The sequence below is a fragment of the Lipophrys pholis genome (assembly GCF_963383615.2).
Source record: "Lipophrys pholis genome assembly, chromosome: 4".
NCBI lineage: Eukaryota > Metazoa > Chordata > Actinopteri > Blenniiformes > Blenniidae > Lipophrys > Lipophrys pholis.
This window is the reverse complement of record NC_137637.1, coordinates 20417194-20436965: the sequence shown is the minus strand read 5'-3', so window position 1 is coordinate 20436965 and position 19772 is coordinate 20417194. Positions and strand designations below refer to the sequence as shown.

Here is a 19772-nt window from a genome sequence, read left to right as displayed (position 1 = left end):
GGGAATACAATAGAAAAACAACAGGCAGCTAATAAAGGGAGAAAAATAACGAGACAAAACTGTAGATATTCCCAAGATCAGGAGGTTTCATAAATAAATGCTTGGCAACTGAGAGATAATGCAAAGAAAAGAAATTGTGCATTCGATTTAAATAGTGCTCAGGAAATATAATAGACCTTTCTCCGGTCATTAAACAGTCGAACCAGAATGAAGAAGCCACTTGTTTTCCTTCACGATTGTAAACAGATCAAAGTAAACCATTTTTTTCTCACTGATCTTTACTTTGAAACATCATGACAAACTACCTCTTCTTCTTCTTCTGGATTAGTGATCCAAATCTGTATTGTGTGAATTCTGAAAGGCTCTCACACATGCTATGCTGTATGCTTTTTATGTCTTTCACCGTTTCCCCAATAAATCACAACAAAAAAACTATGAAAAAATGCCCCATATAAAGCACATGGGGGAGGCACCTCATGGAGAACAAAGCAGATCAAATCAAGAGAAACTCTTTGATGTCCTTTGCAATAGACGCTGATCTCCTATCATCTGCTATAATCTAATCTGAGTTAATCAGCTATTTTATAGCAGGTTTTTTTTTTTATCCTAATGGTCGGATCAAAACCAAAAATTCCCTACTAAAGACTAAACTGTAAACCGATAAATGGATAAAAAACAATTACCTGCATAAATATCATGAGTGCACATTCAAATGCACAGAAATGCACCAATACTTCAAATACATAGCTTTATCGTGTTGCAGCATGAAGCTACTTTATATTTACGGTGCATTGTGTATTGATTCATAGCTCTTTGTTTGCTATGATAGTGGCAGGAAAAGATCAATTAGTCTAATGTGTGTACTATAAATGAAGTAGTGGGTTAGTTTCTATAAGCAAACAGATTAAGAGCTAGAGGACTCAATCAGGCTGAAATTGTTTATAAAGAAAATCTTGTGACAACCATAGCTTCAGCTGCTGAGTGCAAATACTGTATTTACTGACGCACGCCCATTGAGTGTTTGTACTTTGAAATTCTTAGAAAGTCCCACCAGTCCAGGTTGTTCATTAAATACTAAAATACCACAAAGAGATTTAAAGAGAACTGCACTGAGTGGATATTTATTCATCATAGGAAGTGTCATTTCATTGCTCAAAGTCGCTGCAGAATTTGAGACGTCATCAGTTTTTGTTTTTTTTGTGGTTAGAAACGATGTAACGTAAATCTCAGTGTGTTTAATATTGTGTGGACGTTTAGCACCAGGGATGGGTTTCACAAAGATTTGTATTAGCTTTATTTTAGCACGGCGTTACACACTGGCTTCTGTTTTTTCTTTGTCTTTCCCAAGTCCTAATATTAAAATGTTGTGATTGACTCATAAATGAAACTGCCGCCATCAAAATGAAACAACCAGTTTACAGTTTGAATCAAAATGCTTAATTTAAAACATGACCGTCGCACCATAAAAACAAATTGTCATGGCTCTGATGTTGTGTTTTGTACTTTGTCTTGTTTTTGTTTAGTTGTTTCGCTTATGTTTAAGACCTTATGTCGTTACGGGTGTGATTTACTGGTTTCATGTTGTGCTGTGCAGTAAACTCTTCTTTCAGGCGTGCATATCCCTCCTCCCTCTGTGCTCCTCTGTGCTCCTTCACCTTGAATTCTCCCTGAGTTTTGTTAGCCGTGCTTTTAAGTTCCCACCCCCAGCATGTACATACGCACCGATCTCGTCAGCTGCCAGTTTGTCCATCATATCCGAGTGTGCATTTGAGCCTTTTAGGGTCCAGGCCTGTTTAGTGTTGCCTTTCTAGCCCCGACCTTCACCTGCCCTTGTCTGTTTCAGTTGCTTGTGGACTGACGAAACCTCTTAAACTCCATCTGTTTGGGTCCACTGAGCCCTGATTAAGTTTTTGTATGAATATGTGGGGTGGATTTGTGCACTTATTAGCTGAACCATAATTTGGTTTTGGGGAAAAAACAAACAAACAAAAAAAAAACATAAAAAGACTATTTTATGGAAAACGTATGAGGTGAGACAAAATGTGTCTCCAACGCTGGTGGGGTATATGAGATTTAAGTTAAAGAAAATATCTGTTTTTATATATTTTACCATTGCACAATCACAAAGTAACAATGTCTTGCACTCATTGCTTCTATCGGAACCCAGGAAGATGTTTTCTTAATTAAAGAAAAGAAAGAGTAGCACTATACAAGTCTAAATTCCTTGTTTTATATGTTGATGTATTGACACTTTTTTTAATTAATCTTAATAAACTAAAACAAAACACGGGTTGGTTAAAAACAACTCAAAACAAAACACTTAAACAAACGTCTTTTTCTCACTAAATATATTTGTATATGACAAAACATCTCGGCACATGAACCATTCACATTTGTTTCATTCATTTTAACAGGGGAAAACACAAATTAAGTCCTGAAAGTGATTGAAATAGTTTTTTATTGACTTGTTGCAGTAATTGTTGATTTCACGTCATTCTAACATTAAACTGTTCAACAGGAAATGAAGCCCACTCTCACAGTTCTATGATCGCTCGGGAAAAAATACTATCCATTTTGATACACGTAAAGGTCAATACCAGCACTGTTCTGATGTGTGACGTTCTTGTGCGTTTTTCCTCCACTATTTCAGCCTTGTCTTCTTTTTTTATGATTTAAATACATTTCCATTCTACAATGTCATACAGTTTAGTGCTTGTCACAGGTTTACGGCGTTATTGTTCTTTCAGTATGATGAATATCAATACACACACAGTAAATCAGTACAACTGGCTGATCTAATCCTCCCAGGTGTCACTTCTGTCAGCCACTTCACAGACAGGCATGAGCAACATTTCGAAAGGAGCTGACAGACAGTTCTGCAAATCTGTCCCTGCTGATGACACCGGCACAGAAATCAAACATCTAAAACACTGGTACTGTCCCACAAGACGTGACACGTTAACATCATTAATTGTGACATTTACACATAGAAAAGCGTGCCAGTGATCCTCAATATCACTCCCCTCCCTCTGGCATTAATCACTTCGTGTGACGACGAAAAAACAAAAAATAAAAAAAAAATCCAAAAGACGAACTGGAACATGTCGAAAGGCAACGCAGTGATTCTACACTGAGACACTGTTACCTCGTGCTGCGTGTCTCACTGTCTGACCTCCGCTTTTTGTCTCAATCAGCCTCCTCGTCGTGGAAATACGGATGTTCAAGTGCAGTCAGGGCGGATATTCGTTTGAAGGGGTCAAAGGTCAGCATTTTCTGCAGGGAAAACAACGACACAACAATATGAATTTTATCCCGTGTTGAGCTCCTGAAAGAAAGGCATTAATGGATTAGTAACAGCAACATGCGGCAGCAAGCAAACTGTCAAAACAAACTACTGATCTGCAGACTGCAGCAGAAAGCTCTTATAAATTCAAGGTCAAGGTTATTTATGACTGGGATGCATCACCGGCATCGACACGGGATATAATTGTTTTATTTAAAGTGCGACATCTTTTGTGTTGCTGAGGACAGAAGATAATTCGGGAAAACCCTCCTCCAGTAAACAGGAGTTTAGTTAGAAAATAACTGCGGCAGCAGAGAGAGAGAGAGAGAGAGAGAGAGAGAGACAGAGATGACAGCAATCCAAATGGTTAAATAAATGACAATGGTATTGTCAAAAGATGCAACATTATACTACGTCAAGGCGATTCTTTTTAATTTGAGAATTGATCAAAATGTCATTCTTAATGGCAATGAAATGCTTGAGTTACTCAAAATTGTGACCTATCTGCACGTATATGTCACAATTATATTAATATTTTCAAGCTGCACTCTGATTGCTTATTAGCTCAGTTTATTGAAGACAGAGACGAAGTATCTCCTGAATAAGGTGTAAGGTTACTTTTGCGAGTTGTGGTTTGGATGCAGACAAAAATGTCATATTATGATGAATTAAAACAACAAACTGATGAATTTTAAGAGGCTGCCATAGTTTCTCTTGTCACTGGAGGCTGAACCAGCTTGTCTAATCAATCGGTAATATTGTCCTTCTAACCTATATAAATCAAGCCAACTGTCTTTTTTAGATTGCTTGTGCCACTACAGTAAAAAAAAAGAAAAGGTGTTTCGAGTTTTGGGGGGGGTTTTGTGCCAAACGATGGTCTGGTCCAGTTGCCAAGCAACCGGCACACACATGAGGTAGATGTCAGGTTATGTCAAAATATCCAAATGTAAGAAAATCTGTCAGAAACATTACCTACTATAATTCATTACTTTCATTTGATATTGATTGACTATATATTATTTTATTTATTCAAATATATCAGGACTAAAGTGTTTTTTTGCACCTTTATTTCCAACATTATACGGAAACACTGATTATAATGTGCCGTCGACTTGTAAAGGTGTAGTTTAGTCACATATTTTCCATCTGATGAACTCTTTGTATTGAGAGACAGTTGTTTTTAAATGTAAAATACATCTCATGTTTAATTTAAAATACCACAGAGGATGACATCTCAAAGATCAAACCCACAGGAACAGTAGATTTCATCCTGTAACAACACTTCCAACAACAAAACGGTGCAGTGAGTCAATTTAGTGCATTGGTGTCCAACATGCGGCCCTGCAGGAGACGCAGGAGAGCTCAATCTGACTCGAGGGAAGACCTTGCAAAGTCACAAAATGCATGTTAACTACCATTTGGTTTCTCTTCTTCTGTATTCAGATAAGCAACTCATCAATAATTCCCCAGTTCTGCTGCTGCAAGCAAAAACTTTGATTATGAGCAAATAAAATTCTTTCTTCTGAGATTGCCTATTCGTTAATGCCCGGATTTTAACTCTGTACGCAGCTGAGACATGAATCAAATAACAGGCTGGACAGCCACTTTAACAATTAATGCTTGAGTCATACCAGCAATAGTTGCGCCCCCTGCTCATTTATCTCGGGAACAAAGTCCGTAATTGGGCGAGCCATGAGAGGGGGGAAGTTTTTTCTTGATAATGTAACATCGGTCGGCCACTCTTCTTCTGGCGGTAAGCCAACGACTCTGAAAGACAGGACATATTGAGAGAAGTACAAATATCAGCTCAAGGTAATCAAAGTAATGTAAATAAGAAGGACAAGTACATCTCTACTTACTCGAAGATTTTCCCAAGCTGGTCCATTTCTGATTCTCCGCAGAACAAAGGTCTGATAAACAGAGATCAAATGTTTGGTTTGCTGGAGGAAACTGACTGCAGGTGGTTACTATCATCACATGAAAACACAATCATACATTTGGTGCACTTCATCACGTGAACTTGTGGGGTTGAATCTCAGTTTTACCTCATTGTTTCAGACTTACTGTGGTATCTTATTGCATTTCATTTTTCTGTTTAATTGTCATGTTTATTTTCTTATTTAAATCATACTGTAATTGTTGTCTGTAAAAGACAAAGAAATAATAACAATTATTATTATTATTATTAGATCAGCTGACCACGGATAACGGCATGGTACAGAGACAGATAACCTCACACTCACGTTCTGGAGAAAACCCAATGGAAAACATGGCAACTGCACACAGAAACGTCGCCCTGGATACCAACGATAATCTCCCAGTGAGTCCAGACTGATAACCACAACGCCGCCACCATAAAGCCTCATCACTCTGAGTACTGATATTCGTGAAATATAAGCCTCACATTCATTAAATAACAAAACTGTACCTTTGCAGTATCAATCTTGCATTATATGCACATTATCACTCTGCTAACAGCCAAAGTGGAGAGAAATGAAATACAAAATCTTTGTGTAATTTTCAGCTTTATGTTTTTTCTATTTTACTTGGATTATATGGCGAAGTTATTCTTTTTGGAAATAACTGAAATGTAGTCTTATCAGCCTTCTTTTCTGTATTTTTTTTAATATTTGAAAAATACCAACAATATTTTGACTGAGCTAATATTTTGTGATAAATTTTTCCATGCAATGCATCGTATTTACCACTAGATGGAGCTATTTCGTGCATCACTAAGATGAATTGCACAGTAGCTGAGCTGCACTGGAGACACCCGCAAGACTTGAAACTTGTCCGAGAAGTGACTGATTTTTATTGATTTCTATTATTATTAACTCCAAAATTGTTACTATGGTTGTTCAAATGGCATCAGTGCTGTTTCTAGTTACAGTCTGCAGAAGATTTTACTTTCAAGATGTAGGCGCCGCTCGGTTGTGACTCTACCTCAGGTTTCATACCCAAAGCAAAATCACCCAAAAATTGACGATCAGGTCAAAATAACCCAGATAACCTGTTGATCCGTTAAATGCTCTGAACTGGTACTTGTTTCGTTTGCGTCGACTCTTGAGACGGGAAAGTGTATGAGATAGAATCAGGACATCACTCAGTAATGAGTGAACCTGTTACAGCCGATAAGAGACAAGTCTAAAAGTGGAGCGGACCTCCCTGAGCCAAGATGAGTAACTGATGATCAACAGCAGAGTCAGACTGTGACTACAGAAACAACAAGAAGAGGATTTCACAGTAATGCTGAACAGATATCACAGTGCATCTCCCTCCATTTTCATGAGGAGAAGAAAAATCAGAAATTACTGGAGTCACACTGATGAAACCGTTAACATGGACCAACTAAAATCCTTCACTTCTAGAAGAAGCGCCACGGAGTCCATCTGGACCAACGGCACCACAGTCTGGTATGCCAGCTGCACGTTGGCTGGTGAAGGCGGCGCAGCGCATCATCAGGGTGGAGCTTCACTGATTATATACAATAATAATCTCACCGCATCCTCAAGGGCACGCCACACCTCCATCACCTCATGTTGGAACTGGCAGAAGCCTCAAGACCATCAGAACCAAAAACACACAGACTGATTTGAACTCAGACTGATTCTAGCTTCCACTGACGCCAAAACAGACAATATATCCACCGACGCTGTAACTTTCATGCAAATAGATTTCTCCAGTTTTTTGGGGGTTTTTCAGACGGCTTCTTCATGCATAACATATTTGTGATTTTAAAATGCACAGATGCACTGAGATAGGCCGGAAGTTGTACTTGATGAAACCACTTTTCAGAGAAGTCTTTTCTTTATATCTTTTTTTGATGTGTACCTAAATAAATAAATAGTCAATCAATCAAAGCGCTCGCCATCTGATTTTTGTTTCCCTTCAGTTCTGTAAGCCTACTAACAGTAGGAACAAAAAAAAAAACATTATCCAAGCTGTTACATCCTTCATGCTGACCTGAAGCAGCACAAAACTTCATCACACAAAGATTATGAATCAGAGAAGCATCGTTTCTTGTGTTCAAGTGCCATTTGATAAGATGCTGAACTTTAACTTGCTTCTAAGGGTGTTAAGGGTGTTAAAACAAAACACAGCATAGAGATGGAGTTCATTTATAACAACCGTATGACCAAAACAAACGTTGCATCGTTTGATCTGCATGTCTGATTTTATACTGCTGGCCTGCTCTCAGCTAGATTGGAACAAATTAACTTCCTGTTAGAAGCTCCCGTCCCTAATCCCCGGATCACCACTGCCCCCCAAACATGGAATACAGTCAAAGTACAGTCAATCGTCAACATCTGACTGTTAGGGTAGAAACACACCTTCACCCCGGAAGTGCTTAAGTGGCGGCTATGCTAAGAAACGTTCGAATTCTCAACAAGCTAAGGAAAGGAGGCTCAATGCTTCCTTTATAACCTCCTTTAGCCTAGGAAACACTGATGCATCCTTTACTAAAGGAGACCAGATCAGGCTGCCCCACAACTCCTTGCAGCGACGACATTTAAAGGGACCCGCTCATCTGAGCGTTCAATTCAAATCTTGTGATATTTGAGATTATATCAGCGGTTAGAGGCACAGGGGAAAGTGTTAGAAATGCGAATTTTGTAGTCCATTTTTGGAAATTTGTAGGTTTTTTTTTTACCACGGCAGACGTCACTAACCTGCGCCGCCGTCAGATTGTTATTATGTCACCTAGTAGAAGTGCGGTCTGATTGTCACAACAACGTGATCGCCTTTCCTAACTCTTTCACGGACCCGCCTCACACCTTCCCTTAACACCGTGACGTCGTCCACGGGGCTAAAGAAAAGTGGATAGGAAAGGAGGAAGGAGGGACTATTCAGAAGCTCCCCTAGTTTAGTTTAGTTCTTTCTCACTCCTTTACTTCCTACAACTTGTTTTCTTTCTTTTTTTTTTTTTCTTTCTACAGCTTGTTTTCAACACATCATCTGGACAGAATGTGGCTGTGGATAATGCAAAAAAAGCAAACATGCTCCCACTACTATTTGTAAATCTTTTCTCAGGAATTCAGCACTTCACTTTCTTGTTATTTAAAAAAAAATATCCTGGACAGAACTACATTTTATTTTGCCGGTGGAGTTTGTGTCCATCTTTAATCTTCTCACTCACTTGCGTCTGAACATCTCGGCGAAGATGCAGCCGGTGCTCCAGATGTCCACAGGAGTGGCATAACTGGACTGCAGCAGGACTTCGGGGGGTCGATACCACAGCGTCACAACCTGGGAAACATAAGCAAAGAGTCCAGAAATTAAAAAAAACAACTTTATTTTAACTTAAACCTAAACTATAATAATTTATTGGTGTTGGTGTTCAGTCTGTTACTGGAGGAAACTGGCCGTGTCCAACCCGGTTTCCTCTCTGCCTGATTGCGATCAACCACATGCTGGTCATCAACAATGGTTGCATCTCTACAGGTTGCAGTATTTAACCGCTTGTCACACCTCAGCAGATTGTTTGAAATCACAAGTGCTAACTATTTATATTCTACCTTTGGTGTAATCTTGTATATTTGGTCTCCGTTTTTGCATTCTCCGATCATCTCGCTCTTGTTTTCTCCGCTCCGCCACATTCACCTGTCCGGCGTTTTTACTACACCCAACCTCAAGCTCAGTTTGAGTGGTGCTCACCTTTGATAAGCCTTTTTTTGTTCAAATCAGCCAATTGCCCTTTTTCCTGAGGTCTGCATTGAGGATTTGGTTTTTCGGCGCCCAATGTTTCAGTTTCTATTGCGGTATTTGTAGTTGCTGGGTTAATAAACGTTTAGCGGCACTTTGTGTTTAGTGTAACAACCTTAATGAGATTGAAATAACACCTGAAAGCTGCTAAATATGAAGACATTCACACTGCGACTATAAACATGTTGACAGACGAAAGGTAACATTTGACGCTGCCTCACGGAGCTGCTACGACAGCTCAAGTCTCTTAAACCTGTGACACTGTTTCCAAGAGCATCCAGAATGAAGGATTTAGTGGAATTTAGAGGGGAGTGATGCAGACTGCAGATACAAAGTGTCTTCCTGCTTAATTCTCTTCATCTGAATTGTGGAGAATGAATGTTTGTTATTTTTTTGCCCTGGTTGTTTGTGTTATTTAAATGTGACCTAAATCATGCTCCAGTGTGAAGACTCTACGTCTCTAAAGAGACCCGCTGGCACAGATGAAGACATTATGTCACACTCAGCACACTGTGTTCACAGGTTAGTACTGGTTACTGTATTATTTCTATTATTGAGGATGTTAGATATGTCAGAATGTTTGCATTCATTTTTGAAGTTGTTGTGCACTCGCAGCCAGCAAAGTTCAGATAAAATGTTAAAGGGAAAGAGAAGATTTTCTAAAAAAAAAGAGCATACATTTTAATGACGGCCTTTGGTTCCTGTTACCTCTGTACATAACTATGTGTGGATGTAAAGTCTCCTTCATTGGTTTGTCTCACCGCCTCCAGAAAAGAATTGTGATGCTTCAAAGATGTAACACGACATGAATGTTGAGACTGAAGTTGTTTTAAAAAAAACTTCAGTCAACATTGGATATGTATGATTTAGGATCACATTTGAAAGTGGTCTGGATTGTGAAAAAATAAGGGGAAATAAAAAGTCAGACATAGGCCACTTTTGCCTTCAGTCTAAAAGTGGCCTGAGAACAACCTACAGTGGTCACAAAACCCACAAAAACCAAAAAAGGCCCCATTTAATGCGAATAATTAAGTGTGCTACTCCTGAAACGCAAACCACTATGCGACGTAATTGTTTTCACCCGCATACAAATTTTTCAGACTTTCATCCAGACCAGGAAACCACGAGTGTAAACACTGCAGAGAAAAAGAACAAGGTGGCCCTACGGCAGGATAAGTCACTACAATAATCCCACATACTTGGTTTGAAATGAAAAACATGGTCTCTCAGGCTGTTTGTCTGCTTTCGGTGCTTTCTAATATTAGATCTATACGCACATCTGTTAATATTAACTGTTGGATGACGGGGGGAGCAGCGATGGTTGCGTTTGTGTTTGTTTTGTATGTTAATACTAAAGACACACCGAACAGCTCAGGGACATTCAAGTCAAACCCTGTTTTCACTGCATGATGAGCTGAAATTAAATTTCAAACCACCTACAAACATTTAATTTCATTCAAACAGATAAAGTGCGTGCTGAATGTTTCTGGAGCGTCTTACCACAGGGGTGAGGGCCATGTGGCAGCTGTAGATCTTGGCGAGGCCAAAGTCTGCCAGTTTGACCTGCCCCTGACTGGTTACCAGAATATTCTCGGGTTTTAGGTCTCTGTGCATCACACGGTTAGAGTGAAGAAATGCAAGGCCACAAAGTAATTGTTTCATTAAATCCTGCAAAAAAAAAAAAAACACAAAACACAAAACAAAAACATTGACATATCCAGCTGAAATACTTTCAGGTCACAAGTACTTCAACAGCACGAAAGAGGGTTTTAAAATGGAATAAATGACTAAAACACAAATCACAAACAAATCACACACACACACACGCACGCACACACACACACACGCACACACACACACACACACACTTTGTATTCAACATCAAAACTACTGTGATCAACAGCCATCTCTTCACTCTCTTGTCACCTTGATGCGGGCAGGAGATAAACCGGAAGCTGGCGCTCTCTCCAGGTATGTCTTCAGGTCTTGGTCCACATGCTCGAACACGAGCGTGACTTTGGTCTCTTGGTCTGTCCTCTGGGTGGCACAGACGTCCATTAGCCTGGTATGAACAAGAACGACACAGCTGCTGTGAGGGGTGTGCAGAGAGGACTACAGCCAATACAAGCAGCAGCACAGCTCTGTGCGTGTGTGTGTGTGGGGGGGGTGCGACTTACCTCACCACATTGGGGTGGTCAAACTGCTCTAGTCGTCTCAACAGAGCCACCTCCCTAACTGTGGAGCTTGGCAGGCCGTTCTGGTCCGTCTGGACGCGGACGCTCTTCAGAGCCACAAACTGCCCGCTCTCCGTGTCGCGGGCTTTATAAACGGTCCCGTAAGCACCTCCGCCGATCTCTGCCACCGGCTCGTACTGGACACGGGTGCCATGGGCCATGGCCATGATGTAACAGACTGAAGGGCAAAGACAACATGAATCACGATGGGGCAATAAGATATGCGATGAAGTCACAGAGTATTGCAGTAACAATACGATGCATGTTGCAGTTCCCACCCTCTGTGTTTCAGGAGCAAAGTTTGCAACTTTGGTTATTTTTGGTTCTTTCCACTCAATTTTGGTCCTGTTGTGCCTCTGACTTCTGTCGTGTTTTCATTTTGAAGAAATTAAGTGACGAAATGTCCAGATTCATGATGCCTTTCTTCTGGTAACCTCCTGTCATTCATTTTGTTTTTTAAATACATCACAAATCTAAGTGCCCAACAAACTTAATTAGCCTGACTATGGTTCAGGTTAGGAGTTTACCTCATATCAATGTGTGTAGCACCTTAAATACGGACTATATTTCACCAGCAGCTTCATGGCAGTGCTGGAAAGACAAGGACTCAACAAAGTCTCTCGGATTTAGCCTCCAACTAAAATGTCTGAAAAGAAATTAATCGCAGCATTTCTTTTAATAGATGCTGAGGTATTTCAGCCTTGTGGCTTTTAATGAGGAGGCAACATTGGCGTTGTTATTACAATATCATAGAGACAGTAAAAAAGCATCTAATAAAAGCTAATCAGCATAATGTTGAACTCTTACTGAACTCTCCCCACTGGGCGAGCTACAGATTCCTCTCTCATTCTGGCTGCGAGAAGCTGCTGGTTGTTCAACAATAAAGTCAGAAATGTCCTTGGGCTCATAACTCACTGCTTCGGCTGAAATCCAATGCTTTTTCCCTACAAACTGACCACATCCCGAATTAATTGATGCTCCTCGACAATTCTTGTGCCTCAATATCCATTTCTGAATATATTCTCAGCCCCACTGTCAGCAGCTTGTCTCGGAGAGAACTTTTAAATGTCAAAAAAAAAAGACACTGTCATGTCAGGAATTCATGAGTTCTGTAAATGAAAGTCTGTTTTGCTCATATTTTCTTGAGTGTGGCAAATTCTTTGGGGTACTTTTCACCCGTATCCCCACCATCAGAGCCTTTTTTTTCTCGGCACACTGTAACACCAGGAAAACATTTACTAACACAAAACCTTTCAAAATCAAATTATTCAAAAAAAACAAAGTCATTGCATTTACTGCTATGACTCCTCATGAATGATTTTTAGTAGCCAGTGGTTTCTCAAAAAGCTCAATTTATTTTTTTTTTTTTCCAGTTCCTCATGTGCCGCATTTGGGCCCCAGCTCTGCTTTCTTGGTGCAAGAGTTCACCCATCCACCATTGAGACCATGGAGAAGTTGCAAATCCATCACAGGACAAGCAGAGAAAGACAATCCCAATCAGACACCAGAGTGCTCAGAGGGAGCCAATACCAGCACATGGAGAACATGAATGCAGGAGGAGGCATGTAAAGCTGAATATAATGACCTTGTTCTAATAGCCTGGTGATGGGCAGATCACCCAGCGAAGACTTGATCTCAGATAACAATTGTCTGTATGCATTAACAACCACTGTGGGTTGGACGGACGGAGGCCCTGTCCATCCATCCATCCATCCATCGTTCATGGTAACTTCCCAACATGTGGACAGGGGGAGATGGGGAATCGAACCTGCAACCTTCAGATTGAGAGATGACCACTCTACCAACCGATCAACACTGACTTACTTGCTAACTTTCAATGCGAGCGTCCAACATAGAAACGAATCAAGCCTGAAATCCACCTGGAGGGTATTCTTCCTGTAAGGTGAGAACAACTCCGACACCATTTTCCAAACTTCCAGAGTCCAGTTACTGTCAACGTTGCACAGGTGGAGTGTGGAGTGAACCAATACAGACACAAACCAGAACGGGCACTCGGTAATTGTCATGGTTGTTTGAATTGCTTCATGTTGTTGCGATGTTAAATGATGTTCTGTTGGTTCCCATTCGATTGAATTGGCATGTGATTGGTTGAAAGTGAAGCAGGGGGGCGGGTGGCGAGAACTGTTTGCGTTCCTCCTACCTGTTCAAAATGTTCAACAATAATCTAAATATCCTGCCAGCAAAAGGTGTAAATGGCTCCTACACCTTTTTTAAAACTCTAGTCTCACAGCAAGTCGACCCCAGTATGACTCCAGGGTTTGCATGTTCCCCTCGTACATGGGCTTATAGCAATGAAAGGCATGTTTGGTTGGTTGGTAAATGTGCGACCGTCTTGTATCTAAAAGACTCATAGTCTGGTGACCGATCCAGGTTGTACCCTGCTTTTAGCCCAGAGACAGCTCGAATAGCTCCAGCTTACTGTGACCTTAAGTTGGACAAAGTGGGTTGAGAAGATGGGTGAATGAGACACAAACAATCTCAAACTGTACATATCATTTAAAAAAATCATTAGTATACTGAAAACCTACAAATCAAATGAATGCTTATATCTTTAGTTGATATAATTAAAAAACAAAACATGATAATTTGGTTGTTGTAGCATTTTGTTTTAGCTGTGCATTATTGATATAATTGATAACCAAGCTATTCGTGCTGTCCAGTGTTGGGGGTCTCTTTGTACTTTGGGTCCAATGTGATGGAATAAGTGGCATATTCTGAGTCATATCCAAAGGGTAATTATTCACTGTTCTTGTGCTGTTATTAACAGTGAAGTGCCTCAGCAGCTGAATGATTACAGGGCATGACAAGGAATTGCAACATCTGGCCAGAGACCTGCGCTGCACGCCATATCCGCATCATCTCACCCTGTCGGTCTCCTCACAGTCAAGTAAAACCAGAAAGCTGAAAATAAAACCCTACAAGCTTTATGATCCACGAGCTGCAAAACATAGTTACCGAACTCTGAAATGACTCACTGAATGCGGTGCGATTTTGAAATAAATACACTAATGCACAGGACTTCTGGCCATAACTCTAAAGCAAGAGAAGCACCTTCAAGAGCTTTTTGTCCCGCTGCTCCAAATTTAACTCTCCTCCTTCAATCTCCTGCCAGGAAGCCGGCACAAAACCAAGGAGGGAGATCATCATCCTACTCTTTCCTTCCCTTTGTTCAAGTCTCAGCCTTTAATCTGTCAAAGCAGCTTGGTACATTTTCTCAGCTCATCCCGACCCCAAACCTACTTTTCTTCCACCACTGCCCCGTCCACCTCCTCAACACCAACACGCTTTATACCTGGACTGCGACTCCCTGCATGTCCTGTTCACACATTTTCCCCGTATCCATTCACCGATCTCACGTCATGTTGTGGTGAGATTTCTGCCGCTGTCCTCGCAGCGTCACTCACCAGCAGCAAACCTCCTCGCAACCTCCACTCCTCCTCTCCTGTGACAAAAGAAAACCCGCCACGTCTCCCTTTATTTCACAACGCCGTCGATCTCGTTTAAATCAAAACTGATGTGTCACTGTGACAAATTGTGGACCACCTCAGGGGACGCAGTGTCTGTGTGCAAAGAAGAATATCTATTCCGGCCTCATTTTCGCAATCACCCTCAGCTTGAAACAGCTCTCATAAAACGCGACCTCGTAATGTTTCACCTTCAATACCACTTTATTTAAAGTCTTCTGTCTGTCTGGCTTAAGCCTCAGCAGAAGATATTAGATTTGCTTTCTTTTTATAATGACGTTTTTTTCACATCTAAAGGGTGAACTGAGACTTTTCTTTAGGTCATTTTCCAAACTATATTTTATAAGAAGGGTGGATTTGAGTGATTTGCTCCTCTTCATAATGTGGTCAATAATTATAATTAACTAAAGCCTACAAGCTTAAAGTTGACACGAAGCCCTGGAATAGGTTTCAAACATAATACAGTTCATATGACTTAAAGACTCGGAGGACACAAAGTCACAAATGATGAAAAAACAACTATCACTTCAGACCTCGCTGCGCCCGACTCCGGTATGAGCCATGAGCACAGCCGAGGCAGATAAAGTACGAAAGAGATGAAGTAGGACCACAGTGTAAATTATTTCTGGAGAGGCGAGTGAGCAAAGCACAACAACAAAAGAGTAGAAACACAATCTGCAGGAATCCAAACACTTCAACGAGGAATCCATCCTCTCCTATATCGTGTTGCGATCTTCATTCGCCTGGTCAGATACTCGCAGATCCATCGCTCCGAGCAGCACGTCAAACGTTTGGCTTGCTGGAAGAAACCCGAGTGTATGAGTTGTACTTCTGTAATATGAGCTCGCAAAAACAGTTAAAACAGATAAAAGCACAATGCCCGTACTGTTTTAGCTATATTATCAAGATTTAGATTATCTGGTGAGAAACACTACAAATCTCACTAGAGCAAAGGACTGCTGTTCCACACAGGAGATTCCTATTGATAGTACATACAGATCTCACTGAATAATCTTTGTGATTGACTGAACGCTTTTTAAAAATGACTGAAGAACTAGAAAGCTGTTGATCTCTCAGACAGATTATATTAGATCTTGTTGTTACTGCACTCAAAGTCGACTTCATTGCAATGAAAATCAAACCTGCTTTCAAGAAAACCTATTTAGAATGAGGTGGAACTAAAAAGAGAAAGATGTAAGTGAAACTGCCGTCACAAGACACAAGGCAAGGGGAACGTTTCCATAATATTTATGGAAAGTTTTACGACCATGATAAAAGTTTAATGGTGAAATGTGGCAATTCATTACCACGTGTAATATATTAGCGGAGGTTCTCAATATAACTTGAAACTTTCCATATGAAGGTATTCTAGATGTTTTAATAGTTTGATGTGTCACAACTCGGATCAGTCGTAACGTCAACGTGCATAGTACCTGTTACTGTATGATATACTGCATATTTCACTGATGGACCACTGGGTCAGTGATTGTTAATATAAACTCTGTTACTAAAAACATTATCGTGCACAAGAAACAAGTAGAGTGAAATCAATGCACTCCACTTTTAGGAGCCATTTGCTGTTGTTGATTATGATCTAATAAGCTGCATGACTGTCACTGCAGAGTATATTAATATAACAGGAAATAGTCAAACATGTGAGAGCAATGACCTAATCTGCTGCATTAATACTTTGTGAAAGTTGTGGTCAAATCAAACACGTCAAGCCTAAATTTGTAGAAGGGAAAGATTTGAATGACGAATGCCAAACCAGAAATACTGAAGTAGTTAAAGAGAGGAAGAGATGTGGCAACAGATCACATTTCTTTCTTTTACGCAAACAAACGTTGAGTCAGACAGTCTGCCAGCATTCCTGTCTATCAAGGACTAAATCAAGGACTAAAAATTCCTCTCAAAATTATTCACATCCGATCCAAATTAGGAAGCAGGTCGGAAATAACATTTTATCTCCCCCAAAAACGCAACAGCTCACTACACTGATTACGCGGCAAGAATACACCAAGATGAATATAAAACAGCAACTCCTTTTATTTTCCTCAGCAGACCCGAGATTTCTAACACTTCAGCAAAACCTACAATTCTAAGAAAGAGTTTCAATCATTAAAATCACCGCAAACAAATCGAATTCACATCCCTGCACACGTCTAGAATCAACAACACTTACCACACAGTACTTTCACACTTTCAGTTATAAGGTGATTTGTTCATTACATATTTTGAATGATGCATCATTATAAAAGTTTTTAGTTTTGTATTGCCTGTTTAGTTATTTTATTGGATTTGCATTTGTCAATGGGTGAAGAATGGGGGCAGGACTTGATAAGCCGAGGCTTCTTCCTCTCCCTTTTTGAACGAGTCAGATGTGTGTTGTATTGAAATTGCCTTTTTATTTATTTTTGTTTCCCCCCCCCCCCATTTGTTTCATCTAATTTTAATCGTCCCTTCGTTTGAAATAAATAATAAAATAAAAAAATCAATAAACTCATAAAAACATAAACTGGCACATCAAATTATTGTGTAATAATGTTTTGTCTATTAGATAAAAATTTCTGCTTATTTTAGATTTTTATTTCTAACAGTAGTGGTAGTAATAGAAGCAGTATTAGCAGTAGTTATGTAGTAGCAGTGTTGTTGTTGGTTATATTAGTAGTGGAACTGTTAAGTAGTGACAGCAAGTGGTTATTTGTAGTAGTAGTGTTGTTCAGGACGAAAATAATAATAATAGCATTAATGGTAAGATCTACAGAAGTCAACAGTATTGATGCTCAATATATTAAGTTTTTTACAGACACACCTGGTCGTGATCACAAATTGCAGGTATAGAAATAATTAGACCGAAGATTAAGATTAACTGCCTAAAATTGTGGAGGTTCCCCCTTTTTGATGCCGTCACGTTTCTGACCTCTCAAGGCATCGACTCCCTCAGACGTGATGTGGCATCTGGCTTCAAGATGTGAGCAGCTTCTAATAGTAGAAAGCCACAAGGTGGGGTGTTATGGTTTTGGACTGAAATTTCTTTAGTGATTTTAACTCATCAACAAAGAATTCAATCATAAAAATTATTGTTTTAAACAGATAGGTAATAGTTTTACCCTCCAGCGGTTCCTTTTTGTAACGATTTCTTCAAAAAGATTAAAAGGTAAAATCATGCTGGGAAAAGACATTCCTGTGAGCGTCTCATTTCTTTTCTGTTGTTGCACTCCTCCCTGGAGCTTTCTTGCATAATAAAGGCTCATAATGTCATAAAATCATGACTGTGACCAACTGACTCAACTTTATAAATTCTTTATAATAAAATTCAAGAAAGCAATTACAGTTAAATAACGCTTCGTTTCACAAAAAGTTTACTAATGCACTAAAAGCCACATTTCTTACTTAATTTTGGTTTGTTGGTCAGTTAACAGAATAACTGAAAAACCTGTAGATGGACTCTGATCACATTTGACAGGCTAACGGAAAATGGGAAAAAGAATAAGTGTTTTAATTTGCAGAGAAATTCTAATCAAATCCCGGATCCAGAACTGAAATTACAGGGGTGTTATGACTGGATTTGAATTAAGTCTGGTAGTCCGTTTTATTATGTGCAGAAAAGGAAATTGTGAGAATGATCTATAAAACAATCTGGTGAATACTCCCAGAAGAAAGTTTATATGAGTCAGATATATAAGGGTGTATACTGCATGTACTATAAGAGGAGGAGGAAGAGGGACATTGTCCTGCTGTTTGCACCTAGGAGGTAAAAATAATGATGTAGCCTATGTCATTGTTACACTTTTCTCTCAATATGGACCAAACATTGGATTAACTCATCAATTACCAGTCCGTGTTGAAATGTTTTAGTTTATGTTCAATTCCTCCACAACTAATGGAAGAGTCATTCTTTGTCTTAAATTCTGAAGAAGAAAAAAAGAACTTTTTCTGTAAATGCACCAGTATGTGGTTGGTCGTGGCCCTGACGTCTGAAGCCTCAACACAGGGTATGTTACTTGTGCAAACGCAACATCTGGTTTCCCTGTAGTGTCCCACACAGATGTGAGGACAGGAGTCTGCAGTGCAGCTTCCAGTTCCACCTCCTGGGTGATTCCATCCACAGCTCAGGTGACCTGGGGGCTGGAGGCTCTGGAGGCCAGTGGGCGGAGGCAGGCCAGGGCGGACGGGAAGCGGCTCCCATGTCCCGACACGTGGTGCTCCTCCATAGCGCCCCTCTTTGTTAATTGAACGGGCAGAAAAACAGAGGCGCAACAGCAGGCCACGCGCACTCTTTCCCCTCCTCACCTTGGGGCGCACTGACGTGGCGGAGCGGCGGCGCGCGGACGGATCGCGCCCCTTAACAACTCAGGTCCACGTCCGAGCTGGACTTTACATCAAACACCACAACAGTAAAGTGTCCACAACAGTAAAGTGTCACCGGTCTGGCGGGTGGCGGAGGGGCAGATCGACCACTCACCTCACTGCGGGGGCCCCTCTCAGCGGCAGGACATGCTCCTGGACGTGCCACGTCGCACCGGAGCGGCTCGGAAGCGGCGGCTCGGGTCCGGGTCCGGGCTGGGCAGCTGCAGCCCGGCGGTGGATCCGATGTGCACAGGCCAATCCAGATGATTCGGGCCCTGCAAACTTTTGCTCCTGCAGCCTGGCCTGGCCTGCAACACTACAGCTTTCCTTCCTGTTGCTTCTTGCAGCTCCCACAGGAGGCGGAGCCTCAACCCGCGGACACACACCACGCAGGAGAGACACACCACACAACTTTCACACAAATCAACATCAAGGACTCGAACAATCATTTTGCGCTTCAGCCAAAAACTTTCCCTGGAGTTTATAACAGTTATTATACTCACCGCCCGCTATTATGCATTGGTAAACAGATGTAAACATATTTACTGTTGCTGAAGTGCAAATTAGTCAGAAGATCCTCTTATTTATAACATGAATCACACGAATCACAGCTGCTTACAAATTACAACACATAATAAACACATGCAAACTAACACATACTGTATAAACACGTTAGCGTGGAACAAATCCCTCAAAAGTTTAGAATCAGTGTAATAC

At 40.6% G+C, this 19772-nt stretch overlaps 1 protein-coding gene across 2 annotated transcripts; it reads right to left on the bottom strand.

Annotated features, from left to right (window-relative positions):
• Positions 1-2338: 2338 nt before the first annotated feature.
• On the bottom strand, positions 2339-19431 carry cdk4 (cyclin dependent kinase 4). Of its 2 annotated transcripts, none has more exons than XM_080460921.1 (8): positions 19171-19431; positions 11164-11398; positions 10913-11048; positions 10487-10654; positions 8421-8530; positions 5143-5193; positions 4915-5050; positions 2339-3273 (listed from the first exon to the last, which is right to left on the bottom strand). In XM_080460921.1, exons 2-8 carry the CDS (start codon positions 11385-11387, stop codon positions 3187-3189), a joined length of 912 nt encoding a protein of 303 aa, XP_080317047.1. In that variant the 5' UTR covers positions 11388-11398; positions 19171-19431; the 3' UTR covers positions 2339-3186. The 2 variants fall into 2 exon arrangements, with proteins under 2 accessions (XP_080317047.1, XP_080317048.1); XM_080460922.1 differs by having other exon boundaries at positions 2341-3273; positions 10487-10592; positions 19171-19413.
• Between the last annotated feature and the right edge of the window lie 341 nt (positions 19432-19772).

Coding starts and splice junctions, on each gene's coding strand:
- cdk4 (XM_080460921.1), bottom strand. CDS start 11,387: ATGGCCATGGCCCATGGCACCCGTGTCCAGTACGAGCCGGTGGCAGAG. Junction 11,049..11,163: donor GACCACCCCAATGTGGTGAG/GTAAGTCGCACC, acceptor TGTTCATACCAG/GCTAATGGACGTCTGTGCCA. Junction 5,051..5,142: donor CAGCTTGGGAAAATCTTCGA/GTAAGTAGAGAT, acceptor CCTGTCTTTCAG/AGTCGTTGGCTTACCGCCAG.